The sequence below is a fragment of the Nasonia vitripennis genome (assembly GCF_009193385.2).
Source record: "Nasonia vitripennis strain AsymCx chromosome 1 unlocalized genomic scaffold, Nvit_psr_1.1 chr1_random0002, whole genome shotgun sequence".
In the NCBI taxonomy this organism is placed as follows: domain Eukaryota; kingdom Metazoa; phylum Arthropoda; class Insecta; order Hymenoptera; family Pteromalidae; genus Nasonia; species Nasonia vitripennis.
Genome location: NW_022279588.1, coordinates 3927230 through 3946172, shown reverse-complemented (window position 1 = coordinate 3946172; position 18943 = coordinate 3927230). Strand labels below are relative to the sequence as shown.

At 35.9% G+C, this 18943-nt stretch overlaps 1 protein-coding gene across 6 annotated transcripts in view; it reads right to left on the bottom strand.

The window, feature by feature from the left end:
* Usp7 (ubiquitin carboxyl-terminal hydrolase 7) overlaps positions 1-18943 on the bottom strand; it is a 611141-nt gene that overhangs the window by 556246 nt on the left and 35952 nt on the right. For all 6 annotated transcript variants that reach the window (XM_032601215.1, XM_032601217.1, XM_031921170.2 and 3 more), the window contains 1 exon segment: positions 3646-3732. In XM_032601215.1, coding sequence (XP_032457106.1) covers positions 3646-3732 — 87 coding nt within the window.

Here is an 18943-nt window from a genome sequence, read left to right as displayed (position 1 = left end):
CGTGGAACTTCATGTACGATGGGGTACTAAGACTACAATCACCTGAAGGAGCAACAGTCGTGGGATTCGCTGACGTCATAGCAGTAGTGGCAGTAGCGAAACATAAAGAAGAGGTGACATAAATAGCGGAAGAGGCGACCCGTATAATACAAGATTGGCTAACGAAGACAAGCCTATCGATGCAAGACTAACTTTCAAACAACATCTGGAAATAGTCAGTGATAAAGCAGCAAAAGTCGGCGCTGCTCTATCACGATTGATGCCAAATGTAGGAGGCCCAACTCAGAAGCGAAGGTTACTCTTAGCCAGTGTAATCACATCGATTATGCTATATGGAGCCACAATATGGGCAGATGCAATGCGGGTGAAATCGTATGCCCGAATGCTAACCACTGTGTACAGACGAAGTGCACCAAGAGTGGCGTCGGCTTACCGTACAGTATCGGTCGATGCGGTGTGCATTATTGCTGGTATGCCGCCAATTGACCTATTGGCGATGGAAAGTAAGGAAGTATTCCAAACTAAAAGAAGAACAAGTGAAAAAACTCAGAAGGAGATCTGGGATGCAGTAAGAAAGAAGACAATGGCCGAATGGCAAACAAGATGGGATGTTAGTGACAAAGGGCGATGGATACATCGCCTTATCCCAAAAATAGAGGATTGGACTGGAAGAGAACATAGGGAGGTTAACTACTACCTCACACAGTTTTTAACCGGGCACGCATGCTTCCGGGCTTATCTGCACCGATTTAAATTAGACGACAGTCCGAACTGCCCAGCTTGTTTAGACGCCTACGCAGATGCGGAGCATGATCTCTGTGACTGTTCGGGGTACCAAAATGGAGCGAGAAGAACTCGAGTGTTACCTTCAGACCAGAGTGACACCTGAGTCAATGATGACAACTATGTTGACGTCGGAGGATGGTTGGAACGCAGTAAACAACTACGTAAGGACCATCCTCAAGAAGGTTAGAAATGACGAAGAGAAAAGAAGGCAAAGATAAGACGAAACAGCGGAATAAAAATGTAGCTAGACGGAGGTCACTGAGCCGTGTCGGGGTTGAGGCTGTCCAGAGGATCACCACATGATGCCGCACGAAGCAGACGACAGGACGATGCGGAAAGAAGCAGACGCCCGGACGACGCGGAAAGAAGAAGACGTGATGGCGACCACATCAATTAGAAGGGAGCGTAAAAGCCTTTCGCCCCCCGCGAAGCACTACTCGACGGTCGTACCGCGGGGAACAATGGCACAGAAGATGGAGCTAGGTGCGCCTTTACCGAGGGTCGATAAAGACAAAGAGGGCGTTTCTTGGTACGGTTGGATGTTTTTCATCCGTAAAAAGGATGGGTTTAGTCGGTGTGAATCCGACACACGGCTGACATTGCAAAAGGGGCTGTTCTACGACCACATAAACAAAGTCACGCTATGGTCTTTCTAAGATTCTCCCTAACACCTCTTCTCCGAGGTTAGAGGAGAATAGAATAGAAATCGATGGCTGAGTAGAGTAAGCTTGTATCGTGGAGGCGACTCATAGAACGTCGTATCGTGGAAGAGTCTTCGGAAACGTCGTAACGTTGTTTTTCTGATTTTGTAGTGACAGCACTTCGTGATTTTTAAATATCACCTTACAATGCATAAAATGCGCGTGAAAAATTCTGAAAAAAATTAGAATTCTTTGTTTTTATTGCCTTCGTATATATTATGAAAACTTATAATATTAAGCTAATCAAATTCAACTTAACGGACGAATTGAATCTGTCACCGCTTACAGTCATGTGTTGGGGCCATGTCAGCTGCCTCCATAGACGAGGGAACGAGAGTGGTCGGACACATAGCGGGATAAAGACTATTGCATGGATAATTTAACCATGAAATGAGAGAAAGCAGGAAAAGGAGCTCTCGAGATCTAGAATACAATCTGGGATGTTGAGCGAGAACGAGAAAGCATATGGGAGAAGACCCGAGACAGGCTGCACTCTTTAGATAATGTTGTGACAAACACATCCAACATTCACAAGTCTGTTAAAAGCGATCTATCGGCGATTATGATCCCGGTTAAGCGGCTTAAAAGATGACATGAGGCGCTGGAAAAGAGCAAGGAGAGCCTTGGATTGATGCTAAGTAAAGCGGAAATGTTATCGAACCAGTAGAATATCCAGAAGGATGACAAGGCATCGCAGACGATAGAAGCATTAAACGCAGTGACGACAAGAACGATAAATAAGCGCAAGGCAATGTCACCAAGCCAGGTAGTAGAGCGACAATAAAACTACGCTAAGAGAACAAGGAAAGATAAGAAAGTAGTCTCTGTGGTAGTAAAGTAAAAAATCCAATCACAGAAGTCTTCGGGAGAAAAAGCAGAACCACCCTGACAGGAGGCACACACACATACACACACACATGCATACACGCACGCACACATATACGAGAGCACAGACCCATAACCTCACAGGTCAATCACAGGTGTCTTCGGAAGAAAAGGCAGACCCATGCATGCAGGAGGTTATCACTAGAAAGGAGAAAAGGAAAGGAAAGAAGAGGAAAAAGGACATACGTGCAGGAACCGGTGCCAAGACCAATAATGGCACTAGAAAACCACAAGAAAGACCCACTGAGCCCGATGCACTTGTTATAAAAGCTGCTGAGGGAAATTCGTACGTCGATATTTGAGGAAAATAGAAGCGGATCCCAATCTGACGGTTCTTGGTAACAGCGTAAATAAGATACGCTAAACGGTGGCAAGAGATCTTTTGGAGCTACGACGCACCAAGGAAGTGAAAACGCAGGAACTTCAAGAAGCGGTTGAAGCGGTGCTGGTATATGAAGCCACAATCAAGAGGCTTCAGCATGAAGTGGTCTTTGAAATAAAAGACCTTGACATGCTTACCTCTAAACATGATATTCTAAAAGCCCTGAGTAAAGAGTTTTTAAAAGAGAAGGAAGTAATAGAGGAAGTAGTTTTTTCTATTTACACTTAAGCGCGAAAATGCTTTTGATTCGAGTTAACAGGCCAAAATCGATTTTTTTATAGCAATAAACCAGTATTTATCATTAAACTTTGAGGCTATACATTATACATAAAAACCTTAAATGTAAAAGTTGTAGATATTTTAAAACACAACGTTTTACCGTCACAAACATTTTTCCAAACGCTTATATATAAACAACAACCCTAGAAACGATTTTTGGTACATATAATTCAATAACAATTTCGGTGTGACACGCCCCATCTGGCTCAAAAGCTTTAATTGATTGCCTGACGCTAGCGCGAGCATCAGATAATATCGAGGCGAGCACGCAGCGCGAGCGTTAGCGGTCATGCCTTACACGCAAAACGCGAATCGTTTTCGCCGTGCCTTGCATCGCGAAGCGTGTGGCGCGCTAGTTTATATCTCCTAAACTCAGCAGTCGAGTACTTCTAAAAGAAAATCTAGTGGTTTGCCATAGCCATACTAATTACTGTTTAAATTTAAAGAGTTTGATTTTTATTAAATATAAAATTATAAGTTTAATTATACTTAAAAGTTCAGAGGTCTTATACAATTTTATATATCCGTATGAATGCGTGTCTGTAAGTTGAACTAGTTTTTGTTGATTCAGCCTCCTACACATACACACACGCACCCACGCATATAAATTACCTTCTTCCATATCTTGGTCTTGTGTTACACAGGTCAACTCAGGATCACCATTTAATGGTCGAATTTCTTGTCCATCATTTGGTATTTCTGAAATTCATTATTTAAATTAAATACAATTCTATTGGGTAAGATTAAGTTACTTATACTATACTAAAATATCACATGATAAAATAATTTTTTATAAATATTCAAATAATATATTACGAGTCTTGGGAGGAAAAAACTTGAATAGTCCATACCTCGTTCAATTGCCACCAGAGCAGAAAGTAAAGGTGGCAAACACGAAATATGGGCTGCCGTAATTTCTAACTGTGGTGCGTATGCTATTTTTTCTCACGCAAGCACGAAAAATACACATTTTTTTTTGTTGCCTGGGCAAGAAGTTGATTTTCTAAATTTGATATAACACTAAGTTAATTTTCAAACCCATAACTTGATGTCGGGAAACACTAAACAGAGTGGTATCAAGTACTTAAGAAAATAGAGTTAGTTTGAATAAGTGATATTATGGTCAAGCTTAATAAATATACAACATTCGAGTAGTAACGGGTGAAAGAGAAGGAGCCACGATGTCTCTTCCTACGTTAATCAAAACGTGAATACCTAACTCAAGTGTATTTAATTACTCCGCAAATGTTCAAATTCAATTGATCAAACTACATGAGAATTAATACTACACAGCGAATTCCCAGGTTGCAGATACACGGTAAGCTGGGTGGTCAAAAAAATTTGCTATATATGCCAACCAAATCTGGCTAGACAAATAAATTAATTCAGTATTTCCTTTTTTAATCTTTCCTCTGCCCACCATAAATATTGAATTGCTCTGAGAAGGTGGTTTGTTGCAAATATAGTGAATAAGCAATTATGGTCAGTTAATAGGACTAGGCATCGATTCAATAAGCCACATTAACCGACGTCATCATCTAGTAAAACTTTGCAAGCACCACAACAACAAACACTTCAAACTATCTGATACCTTATCCTCGCTACTTCACTCTCTTATATGATTTGTGCGGCTTGGTGTTTTTCGGTTGCCATGAATTTTGGTACTGACAGAGAGATTCTTGACGCATAACCATTGTCTACGCAACAGCGTTTAGCAGGTAAGGCTACGCTGAGAAATATTGTCCACGAGCAGGTTCTATAATCAAATGTATTCCATATTCGGCGATATAAGAAACATCGCTTTAGCGTTATCTTTCATCACAAAGTATTTTCAAGAAATATTATATTTACTCTGCAATATTATCTTTATTCTCCACTTTTTCTGCTTTTAATTTTTCCTTTCTCCCAGTTTCTACTTTAGGTACACTTTTCTCTTTCATGTGATTAGTTGTCTCAGTCACATGTATCTATTCCAGCAGTTCAACAATAGGCTTAACAGCATTATTTACTGCTTTCTCAAAATCTATTCTCTGACTTTCAATAAAGTGTGTTTTCGTTTGATAGCATTACGAGCCTTCTGTACTTCTCGCAACACAGCGATCTGTTAATTAAAATTAGCCACTTGTCACCATCAAATCTCACAGCTGAATATTAAACTTATTCTGTGCGTTGTATATTTTTTATAAATTTATCGAAACCTTTTCTGTAACAGCCATCATTAATTTTTTGTCAATTACAAGAAAGCCGTGATTGCTTTTCCAACATGATGAACACAAATCTTTAAATCTCTGATATGACATGTCTGTATTCATATGATCACTATATCTTCCTATATTATATAGTTATTTTGGTTATACCCCCCTGGACCCCCCCCCCCCAGGCCCTCTCCACGCAGAAATAACACGAATTTGGTATGATTAACTTACTCAAAATGTACTGTTAGTTCATTTTTAGAAATATCTTCTGTAAAACTATTTTTGTATTTATTCCTTATATCATCACCTTGAATATTTTCTGAAAGTAAAATCCATGCAAAAAACTGTTTTAACTGAATTGGTAACATAAAAGTGCTTGCTTCTTCGAAAACATCCATAATTCGAGAATCATGTTCTAATAAACCTATAGCAATATCAGTGTCTTTATATCTACTGTAATTAATGACTTTCGTGATCTTTAGGTGAAACTACATTTAATCTACCAATTGTAATATTTTTCTTTATATTTTTTCACTTTTGCCATATTTTTTTGTCTTATTAAATATGTAATGTTCTGGAATATTTACGTACTTTAAAGATTTTGCAAAATCATAGATTGCTTGCTCCTAATGGGAAGCTTTGTAATAGTAAAATTTTCAGTTTCGCTGAAACTTCGTAGAAACGCACTTGGAGGTGTTTGGAGTACTAATCATGCGTTTTTAGAAAATGTCCGTGCAGATGGCTGTGTGTGTATGTACGTATACCGTCATAATTCTAGAACCACGCGATCGATCGTAATAAAATTTGGCATGCACACATGTTTTCTGATTCTGAATTAGGGAAAAATTTTGACTTATAATTCTGACCATTTTATGGCCATATTATAGCCATTTTTCGATTTTTGCAAAAATATTTTTGCTTTTTTTTTTGATAATATGATCTATACAATATATTCAACAATAATGTATCTAAAAGAGCATAAAATTGCCTACGTTTTACCGCAAGATTTTCCAGATTGACTGTTGAAATGTAATTAAAAAAAAAATTAATATCTCCAAAACTAAATCGTCAAACGTTTTGAAAAAAGGGATGACAATAAAAAACGATTATACCTATTTGCTGTAAAAATTTTAAACTATTTTGATGACTAGTTTTCAAGCTAAAAATTGAAAAATAAAAAAATGGGTTTTCTATGTCGTACGATGACGGGTGTCAAAATGCCTATCTAAACTATCGTTCAAACCAACATTCTTTTATTGATATATCGACGACATTATTACATGTGTGCCGAATGACAAAGTCGACGAAATTTTAAAAACATTCAATTCTTACAACAATAGATTACAATTTACTCTCGAGACGGAGATCAATAACTCCATAAGTTTTCTAGATACTCTATTGATTAAAAACAATGATAAAATAGTAACTGATTGGTACACCAAACCGACCTTCTCTAGTAGATTTTTAAATTACACATCACAACATCCTATATCTTAAAAAATCGCCATGGTGTACAATCTTGTCGATAGAGCGATAAAATTATCCAACAAGAAATTTCACAATAAGAACATTCAAAATGTCAAAAAATTACTGCATGAAAATCATTATCCACCCGCCTTCGTTAATAAATATATACGAAAACGAATGTCCAAGTTAACATCGAACCCATTGTCAAGGCAACAGATTAGCAGTAATGAAAAACGCAATATTGTAAGCCTACCCTATATTCAAGGTTTTTACGAGCAGACCAGTCATATATTCAAGACTCTCAACATCGAAACTGTACCGAAAATAAATAGCCAAATGAAAAACATCATCATAAAAGGCAAAGAGACAAGAAATATAAAGATCTAGAAAACAACGTTGTCTATAAACTTGAATGTAATGATTGCTCTGCCACGTATGTGGTAACAAAACAAAAAGGAGTGTGTGTATACGTATAAATGAACACAAAAAATTGAAAAATACTGTAATCTCTGATCACGTCAACAATCTGTATCACATTTTCAATTTTGAAAACTACCACATAAGACAGAGAGATCAATTGAAATAAAAGACTAGTTTCCGAAATGCTACACATACACCTACAAAAAAACGGTATTAATAAGAAGGAAGACACTCAAAATTTAAATACAGTATACACACACCTTATACACTAGCTGAAAATAAAATAAACATAAGCCAGGCTCTGACGTCAATAGCGGAAGGAATTGTCAACACGGCCGCTCGATTCTTTTCTCACTGCTCCGCGCTATACAAACACGACGAAAATCTTGACTCGCGCGAATTAGAATCGAACAGCTGAGAGAGAAATACTGTTCACCTACGTTCCCCCCGCCGCGCGGCGGGGAAGCGCCTTCTCGACAAACCTTTGTACCGATCTTCTCCATAATTGTAAGTTCTATTCTTCACACTGTACATATATTGTTATACAACAAGTTTTTTATAAAATTTTCCATCAGTCTCCTGATGAGGACAGTATTGTCCGTCGAAACGTTGAGAAGAAAAGAAAAAATGTCTTAAAGTTCTTTCTCTTCTTTCTCACCACACAACCTGCCTCGGGAAGACCGATAGAGACGAACAAATATTCTTGATCACCACCGAGGGACAGCATCAGATAGACATTTTTTTCTAAAAATGTTTTTACTCATTTCAAGTATCTCATAATTTTTGTGTTTTTCATGTACAGGCATATTTTCAACTTTATGACTTCTAATACAAATCAGAAATTTTTGGAATCGCCAAACTGCTTCCATTGGACTAAGATATCTACCATCAACATAAATTGTAATTTCTTCAAGTTTTTCTTAATTACAATCAGCATTTTGACATTTTTGAATTTTGGCAGATGCTCTGTTGGGAAAAGCATATTTGTGATTAAATATATTTACCAAAAAATCACACAGAAACTAAAATGGGCGGTTGACGAACTAAGCGAGCAGGAGGGCGAAGCCCCACTAGTGTATATATATATATATATATATATATATATATATATATATATATATATATATATATATATATATATATATATATATATATATATATATATATATATATATATATATATATATATATATATATATATATATATATATATATATATATATATATATACACACTCGCGCGCGCGCACACACACGCCTACACACAACCATATATATATATTTGTTTCAAATTCAAATCATCTTGTCGAAAGAGTATTAATAAATTAACGTTATCACGAACTAAATGTTTTGGCACTTGTGCATACGATTGACATACGTAGAAACAATCAACAATTTTATGTCTACCCATACAGAAAGTAGAATAGTAGTAGTAATAGTAGTAGTATACCCATAGTAGAAAGCTATGACATTATCTTGTTTTTCACATGCAATATCGTCAAAGACAAATATAGAATTGAGCATAATCAGCTGATACAACAAGGTCTTACTCATCAAAAGGTAAATATTGTATACCTTCTAGTGGTTGAATAAGCTTTTCGAGAAATTTATATTTTGACTGATTTAGAGACTCAGAATATACGTATATAATTTCAAATTTGAGATCATTCGTGGTGACATAGACAATTTCCGCAGATATAAGAATAGATTGATAAACTATCAGTATCTTACTTCCATTAAAAATAATTAAGTCGATAACTTTGACAAATGAATTTTACAAACTAAAACAGATAAGAACATATTTCTTATTTATTGCTACTCTATAAATGCATCAAATTCAAATGCAGGCTACCCGCGTGGGACGTCACTAAGGCAGATTTACCCGCCGGTAAGACAGATTTACCAGTTACCGACTATCCGTATTCGGTGGCGCCGTAGTCGCTTTGGTGCCGTAGCACACTGGGAAATTTTGGTATATTTATTGACAAAACTCTTGTTACAAGAGAATTCTTAACAAATAGTAACAATTTATCGATAGAAATACTTGAAAATAGTTGTACTTTACGTAAAAATTGCGGAAATTTTAATATCTTGCTACCGCTAAATATGACCTATCACATAGAGCCAAAACACGTAAATCACGCTTTTTTGAATATACGTATATTTTTAAACACAACACTGGAGACAGCGAAATTTTCAACAAATTGCAATGTTCTTGAACCGAGTAATTTACGTGTTTTGGCTCTATGTGATAGGTCATATTTAGTGGTCGTTAGATATCGAAATTTCTGCAATTTCTACTTAAAGTACAACTATTTTCGAGTATTTATACCGAAAAATTGTTACGATTTGTTAAAAATTTTCTTGTAACAAGAGTTTCGTCAATAAATATACCAAAATTTCCCACTGTATGTAGCCGCGCTGGCGCCGTAGCCGCGCAGCCCCTACTACTTCGGCACTTACTTGTACGAAGTCAAAATTAGCCACACAATATATTATTTGTTTGTTTTACTTTAATCAACAATAATAATTTCTTACTTCAAGAACAATTGATCTTACTATAGCTTCAAGATATAAATCCGATTTGGGTTTCATGATTCTATAACATCCAATCTGAATCTAAGACTTGTTTTATTTTTCCGAGTTTTTCTCTCCCATTCCCTACGTCCTTACGTCTATTCTATCCTCAAGAAGAATTGATCTTACTATAGCTTCAAGATAAAAATCCGCTTTGCGAATTTTAATCTTGAAACTAAAATGAGACTAATTCTTCTTGGGGTAAGGAATGATTTTTGTAAGTGCAGATAGGCTAGAATCTGCTGATTAGTTTATAAACAATAGGATGGTTACACTTTTCAAAATTATTATTTTAATGATTACTTGACGTCCCGTGTCTTATAGTTTATCGTAGAAACAATAGAATTATTACTTTTAAGGTAGAAATCTGTTAAATAATATTAATTAAAATTACATTTTTTTACAAGATACAAATTGGTGAGTATGATATACATATGTATATAAACGCGCTTCGTGCGTCCGCATAAGTCACGGTGTATGTATTAAAGTGTCTACCATTGTGCTAAAGCAATAATCACTCTCTGTCCACACAAGTCACGTTGTAAGTTTCGACATTACCGAAAAGTTATGCGTCAGTCTGCATAAGTACCGTTTCATATATAAATATGTCTGCACAAGACCCATTGTATGAAATTATATATATACCGTAACAGCGCGAGGAAAGCGAATATAGCTTCCCTACCTCAATTTCTTTTCTACCCCCACTTTTCAACGTTTGCCGGGCTATGATCGAGACTTCGAAGGCGAAGTAATCCTAGAAAAATAGGGCCCCGATCCCTGGTTATAAATCACATGTGTATAGCCTCAGCCCGGACCTTTCAAACTTAAAAAAATAACTTATCAAAAATTTTGTAAATTTAATTGTTCATAGTAAATGCAATTGATAGTTTAACTTTTGTAGTATTAAAAAATTAAAAGTCAACAAAATTTGAACGGAAAAAATCGGATTAAAATAGTTTTACATCATGTAATAAATATAAGGTATGATTGATATTCAATATTATAGGAGAAAACTAAGTGCAAAATACATGCCTTAATTTTTGTTTAAAGTAAATTAAAATAATGTTCTTGCAAATAAAAAATAATTGTTACAAAATTTTAATCATGCTTTTGACGCTTTAACTAATTTTTACTTGTTGATAAATTTAGGAAAATAAGTCTATATTTTTTGATAATGATAAAGTGTTACATAATGAATATTAAAAATAATTTAATGAAACTATGATGTAGAGCAACTTTGATCCGAATTTCCCCATTCAAAATTTGTTGACATTCATTTTTTAGCAATATATAACTTCCGTTATTAATTTTATTCATTGTGCATTTTATAGCATTTATCAAATTTTAGATATATGAATTTTTTTCTAGTGTGAAAAGCCCGGGCCGAGACGCTACACGTCATAATTTTCAGCTATAAGTCGACACCTTTTTTTCTAATAGGATTACTTTGAGTCCGCCAAACTTTGAGTGGTGGGGGTCGAAAAGGAACTGAGGGAGGAAAAGGCTTTCTCTCTCGCACTTACATCTTCCAATTAGACAAAAAGTGCCCTATGTTCGCTTTCCTGGCGCTGTTACGGTATATAACGGGTGTCCTCCACCTAACCGTCCATAGGGGAAGTGTAGGTGGAAAAATTTACCCGGGAAAAATCATAGTGAAAAAATTTGGATACCTTCTTCGGATTTTACAGCTCATAATGAGGGGAAGATAATCCGCGGAGGAAGGGTCGAGGATGAGGCTGCCGGTCAAGGGACAATAAGCTTGCTATCCATACAAAACATAGTTTACTAAATTTCTGTATAAACAACGAAATCAAGTATAATAATACTACAATACTACGTTACAATACTAAGTTACAAGTGTTAACACTTACAATACTAAGTTACAAGTGTTAACACTTACAATACTAAGTTACAAGTGTTAACACTTACAATACTAAGTTACAAGTGTTAACACTTACAATACTAAGTTACAAGTGTTAACACTTACAATACTAAGTTACAAGTGTTAACACTTACAAGACTAAGTTACAAGTGTTAACACTTACAATACTAAGTTACAAGTGTTAACACTTACAATACTAAGTTACAAGTGTTAACACTTACAATACTAAGTTACAAGTGTTAAATTTTCGTATAAAATCACTATTAGCCATTTTTCATGTTTATTTGCTAAATAACTTCTAGTAATAGGCCAAACCTATGCTGAAATTTTAGAGGCACCTTTTTAGTTTAAATTGGAAGCATTTTACTTTAAAAAATTATTCGAAAACCATATCAAACACTCAGGTTTTCACATTTCAAGTATTAATTGAAGTCTAATTAAAGATGATAATTGAAAGACCTACTCGGCGATGAATACGCGATCGTTACACAATAGAAGCAGAAACGGTGGAAAAAGTAATCAATGGGCTGTTTCTCACACATCCCATCAGACCACAGGCAGAAGCGACGGAAATACCGGCAGATGAGATACCTTCTTTCACAGAAGGCAAACTTATGGCGGCAACTTCGTCCCTAAAGAGCGATAGGGCATTGGGATTGAATGGCATCGCTGCGTATTGAGTGCTCACGATCGTCGCGTTGCAACGGCCTGAGCTGCTCTTGGAGATGTTAAACCAGTGTCTGGTGCAGAGAGTTTTTAGCTCGCGGTGGAAAAGAGCGAGACTCGAACTGATTGAAAAACCAAAAAAAGAATTGAGCGAGGACACCTCTTATAGACCACTGAGTCTCTTAGACATAATGGGAAAGACGGGGAAAGCTCTGGATAAACCGCGAATACTAAGCGCCATACGCGAAGCAGGAGACCTTTCTGATAATCAGTATAGCTTTAAATTTAAAAATACGCGACTAGAGATATTGTGATTCTGGTAAAGTTAGACGTAAAAAACGCGTTCAACTCGGCAAGATGAACCAACATACTTGCTGCCCTAGAATCATTCGGTATGCCGTGATATATTATGCACCTTGCGGAAGATTATCTGAGGGATCGGGTTATTAAGTATGACACGAAAGAAGGGCGTAGAATCTTGTACGACGAGCTTCTAAATCTCGAAATGCCGGAAGTCGTGACGCTTGTGGGATACGCAGACGACGTGGCCGCTATTATAATGGTACAAAACGTTGACATCGCGCAAGCGAAGTTAAACGCGATTATGAGTAGTGTGCTATGGTGGATGGCGAATCACGGACTGACCTTAGCGCTAAATAAGACTGGAATCGTCTTCTTGAAAGGAAAGCGAATACCTACCATCATACCTATGAAGGTAGGCGGCGAGACTATAATGACGAAACCATCAGCCAAGTATATAGGCATAACTCTATACACGAAACTGAACTATGGGGAACACCTAGATCGCGTCTGCAAGAAAGCCACGACTAGGATAGAGCAACTAGCAACTTAGTCGACTCATGGCCAATGTCCGCGGGACTACACTGGGAGAAAAGTGGAAGAGCAGCGCCACCAACCTAATGTCTAACGATACGTCCAGTACACGGGTGATACGCGCGCCTATTTTGTGCGAGTCACGCGCCCAAACAGAGAGGACTGTTCAACCAAAACACTGGTGAAGCAGAGCAACCGCGTACTGCATAGCATAGCCAGCATATCCAGAGACGCGGTGCGCTGCGCGACACGTTTTAGGACGACTGCGCCCCTACTTTTCTCCCAGTGTAGGCCAACAGTCAGGCGGTTACTCATGGCGACCACTAACTCTATCCCGTTATATGGGGCAGAGGTGTGAGCCGATGCTATGAGTATGATTAATAAGTATCGGAAAAAGATAATGGCGGTACAGCGAAGGGGGGCCCTAAGAATAGCGTACTCCTACCGGACAGTCCCGGCTGAGGCTTCGATGGTAATCGCGGGGGTAATCCCCGTGAATTTTGCTCTTTACGTATTTAATGATTATTAACAGTTGTTTCTGACAATTTTTTTTTACGGCAATTATTTTTTGATCGAAACATATATTTTTAATTTAATTGACACAATTGAGGCTATGATAGAACTACTATGATATTGTCGTATGTAATGTATTACTATCATTTTGTCGCAATCAGATATATTTTTTATACTATTTCTATTGTATATCAATAGTAAATTATATAATAATGAAAGAACAAAATTATTGACAGGTAGACTAAACCATTATAATAAATAAACTACCAATGGTCACTTCGCTCACTGAGGCTCGCTCGGTTGTATTTCGATGGAGACTCAGTTCAACATGTACATTGTAAATAAGCTGTACATTTGAAATACATTTTTTGAATTTTTATACAGGGTGACCCAATTTAAACGGGCACCGCTCATAACTCGTCAGGGACAGCCACAATCGAAAAAATGGTAGAGACCAAAGTTGTAGGATATCGACGGGGCAACCCGATGGTGACCTTGGATTTGACCTTGAACGCGTTTTTCAAGGTCATTTGAAGGTCAACTTTGGATTTTTAAATAGGAACCCCATTCTTTTATTGCGGGAATGGAAAGAGCGGTAAATTTTACGTTCAGAATGGTATGTTCGGTTGCGGCACTGAAGGTCATCTCAATGTCCTGCAGCCAGAATGAAACCCCGCCTACGTAATTCCTCTAGCAACGCCAAATTAAAAAAAAGTGGTAGAGACCAAAGTTGTTGTATAGGGGGGGGGGGGGGAGAATTGTGACCTCGAATTTGAGCCAGTCCTACAAGGTCATTTCAAGGTCAAATCCAAGGTCACCATCGGGTTGTCCGCTCGATATCCTACAACTTTGGTCTCTACCAATTTTTTTAATTTGGCGTTGCTAGAGGAATTACGTAGGCGGGGTTTCATTCTGGCTGCATGACCTTGCGATGACCTTCAGTGTCGCAACCGAACATACCATTCTGAACGTAAAATTTACCGCTCTTTCCATTCCCGCAATAAAAGAATGGGGTTCATATTTAAAAATCCAAAGTTGACCTTCAAATGACCTTGAAAAACGCGTTCAAGGCCAAATCCAAGGTCACCATCGGGTTGCCCCTTCGATATCCTACAACTTTGGTCTCTACCATTTTTTCGATTGTGGCTGTCCCTGACGAGTTATGAGCGGTGCCCGTTTAAATTGGGTCACCCTGTATATAAAAGTTGACATTTTGAAAATATTGTAAGTTTTATGTTATGGGATTATTCAAGGAAAAAGTGTAGCGGTTGCCGGTACAATTAATGCACGTTGAGCAAGTTACGACGTATCTCCGAGACAGAATCTGGTGTATACACAAGATATTCAAGTCCTTCGGAAGCTAAGCACAGATTATTAAAGTATTGTTTACACGAACTTTCGCATGTTATAAAAAGATTAGCTATTCACGACAAAGATCAACAATATGTATATTTCAAAAAAGGGAAGGAAGAAAAAATAAAGAATAAAATAATAGAACCGACATTAACTGCATTTTTTAAATCAAATCAAACTGATCTTGATGCAAGAAATTATTTGTATACTGATATATTAAATACATTACACATTTGACTAAAAACTAAAAACATGAAATTAAAGGAAAAAACGAATATTAAGCAAAATGTATTTAATAAATCTGAAAGACCAAGAACGATATTTAATCAGTTTTTACTTCTACAAATAGAAAGATGTTGGCTCTATCGGTCTTCCCAAAGCAAGTTGTGTTTGAGGAAGGAGAAAAAAACCACGATAGTTTTTTTCTATTTTCTTCCTTCTCCAAGAAGGAAGAAACTATTGTGGTTTTTTCTCCTTCCATACACACAACTTGCCTCAGAAAGACCGATAGAGCCGACATCATTTTATTTTTGAATATCCACCGAGGGTTCGAGTCAACGTAGGAGAATTATTACTCACTCTCTAAAACAATTTTACTTTGACATGTTAAAAGGCCAATCTCATTTAATGGTTTACGTACTGTTAACGTAGTTTTATATCCTACATTTTATGAAGCTGCTATAGCAAAACAGCTTGTCAATGAAAATGAAGAGTGGGACAAATGTTTATAAGAAGCAGTACAAATCAGTTTTTAACAGTACTAGGTAAATTGTTTGCTTTTATTTGTATTTTTCATAACCCTATCAATGCACGAGAATTATATACGAAATATAAGAGTAATTTTTATCATCCTAAATTTGAAGGGTTAGCAGGTGAAAACACTAAATGCAATTGAAAAAGCAATGCAAGCATACGGTTTGACGTTACGTGATTTTGTTTCCTTGTCCTGTGAAGTGTACAGGAGGGAGTGGAAAAAGTTATTTACTTAATGTTTTAATAGATCATATTAAAATTATTTGATAGACTATTTTTATGCAGCGAACTTACTTAGTAATGGAAGAACAGTACATATAACATCGAAATTACCACTGAATATTAATGACTACACTATGCAATGTAGAACCTAATTCTATAAATGGAAGAAAACTGAAAGATGTACAAATTATAATATGGGATAAAATATCAATGACATGGAAATTCGCTTTTGAAGCAGTTGATCGTCTTTTTCAAGATTTATGAGACGTTAAAGTAATCTATGCTTGTTTCAGGAGATTTTAGACAAACATTACCAGTAGTTCGACACGGTAGTCAAATTGAAGTTATCGGAAATTCAGTAAAGTATAGCTTATGTGGACAAATTTTAGACACATGACATAAAATTTTTTGTATAGAATGTATTTTATTTTCAAATGCTGGTTATCACAGCTCGTTATCACAAATCGTCAGTAGATATCACATTATCATAAATATATAAATATCATCATAAATATATAAAAGTACACGTCTAGTTTTTGTGCATGACACATAATTGACCTATTCTATCACGTCAATATAAATAACAACGCAGAATTAAAACCTTCGTGTATCCAACAATGATGACAATTTTAAACAATGGCTTTTACCTGTTAAACAACGGCTTTTACCTACAGGATTTCTGCATTCTTTAACTCCTAATGAACTTCTACATAAATTACAATTTAAAATTGCAGCTATTGTAATTTAATTGAGAAATTTAAATATTAATGAAGGTCTTTGCAATGTAACACGATTAATAACTAAACAATTTTTAAAGTATTCGATCTAAGCAGGAATTTTAAATTGAAAGTATATCGGAAAATTAGATTTGATTCCAAGAATAATTTCATCATCTAAAAAATAACTACCATTCAATATGCGTCGAAAACTATTTCCTATTTAAGTGGGTTTCGCACTGACAATAAATGAATCACGAGGTCAGTCATATACTAAAGTTGGCATCTATCTGCAATCACCAGTTTTTAGTCATGGTCAGTTATATGTAGCTTTATCTAGAGCAAAAGATAGATGACATTTAAAGTTGCTATTAATGAACAATGCCAAAGTAGAACAATCTACTATTATATTAAAGTGCTTAATGTCCCCGTGTGCCGTGAAGCCTTTCACATCTTTTCCCAATAACTTAACATGTAGGATATAATTTTGAGCCTTACAATTTTTGGGACATAAAATATTTTGGCCTCAAATATTTTTGGGCCTTAACAGTTTTGGATCTTAAAATTTATAACCTTAAAATGTTTGGGCCTTAATAATTTCGGGTTATTTAAATATTCCTGTGTGCCGTGAAGCCATCATATCGTTTCTCAATAACTGACATATTTATATCTATTAGTATAATTCTTATCACATTTGAATTTTTTGAAGTCCTATAAACTGTGTAACAACGTAGACTTAAGGGTAACAATTTCAGACCCGTCTCAACGATCGCAAAAGCGAACAGCGCCCCTCCACTGAACCCATAAAGTCGACAGTCACAACAAATTTGTAACACAAAAAGTTCAAATGAAAAGCTATATACAAGACAAAAGCTAATATGACAATACAAAGCAAAATAAAAATTAAAGATCATCAAATTTCAAAGGCCAGAGCAGACTGAACAATCAAAACAATTTCCCCGGCTATCTATACATATTGGTACGCATGCGCGGACTGCATTGATAAATATCAGATTGTGCAATGTGCAATTAGTTTTGACCTTGAACTGAAATTTCAAGGTCATTTAAAGGTCAAATTTTTTTTAAAAATGGGAACCCCTATTTTTGATAGCAGATTCGGAAAGAACAGGAAATTTTACGTCCGAAACGTCCGAAAGTCAACATTCTCTAAAAGCTCTGACAGTCGATCTCTGAACAATGCCAAATAGCTATTCTGGTTAACATTTTGACCGAAAAAATATGGCCCAATCAGGTAACCATTAATGATCCCACACCACACCATTAAACTCCATCGGTTTTGATGGTCAATAGCCCTGTACCAGTGGGGATTTACAGGTGACCAGTAGTGACTATTGTGCCTATTTAATTGACCATCACTGCGAAATATAGCCTCGTAAGAAAACAACAAATCTGAAAAAATCTGGATCATTTTGTAAAACTCCTAATGCCCACTGGCAAAAGTTAATACGCATTAGAAAATGGCGTGGCCTCAGCTGATGAACTAATCTTATGTGGTAATCGTGATAGTGGAGATTATTGAGAATTCTCAATGCTGTTCTTCGTGGTATACCGATTTCTCTTTCAATTTGTCGACTACTAATTTGTGGATTGAGATGAACAGCTGCTAAGGCGGCTATAACATTAGGATCATTTTTAGGCTCTGGCATTGTTTTGGGTTTCGCCTAAGATCATTATCATATCAACAATTTCATTGGATTGATAATCGCCCATGTTGAAAATTTTGTTTATAATAAGAAAAACTATTTTATTTACATTCACTCTTTATTGAAATTAAAACTAAACCAAAATAAGAAAGTGACAACAAAAAAGGAGGAATTTTCAAACTGTATAATTTTTAAATCAAATTTGTAACTTCTTATTTTCTTACGTTAAGACATTGTGATTTAAATTGAAGACAGCGTGAGAACAATCTTTACAATTCATATTAGATTAAAGAAATTCAACTTAAAAAAAAACATCTAAACTGGAAGTGATGCACTTTGGCACATACAATTATTAAAAATTTTTTTTAATATTACAAAAGCAAAATGCTGTTTAATATTTTATCTTAAATAATATATTTTTTAACATCCTACCTTTATTGTTTAACCATTTTTTACGCTTTTGAAACGTTAAACTTTTACTTGACTCTGCTTCGACCGTGAATGAATTGACAACATTGATTTTTAACGTTCCATTTCCCACTCCCATTAAGAACTCAGATATTTAAAATTATCATGTTTACTTCAAAATTTACTTTTGACCACTAAAAATTTGTTAACGAATGTTAAACAAGCATCCTAGTGAGAGGCA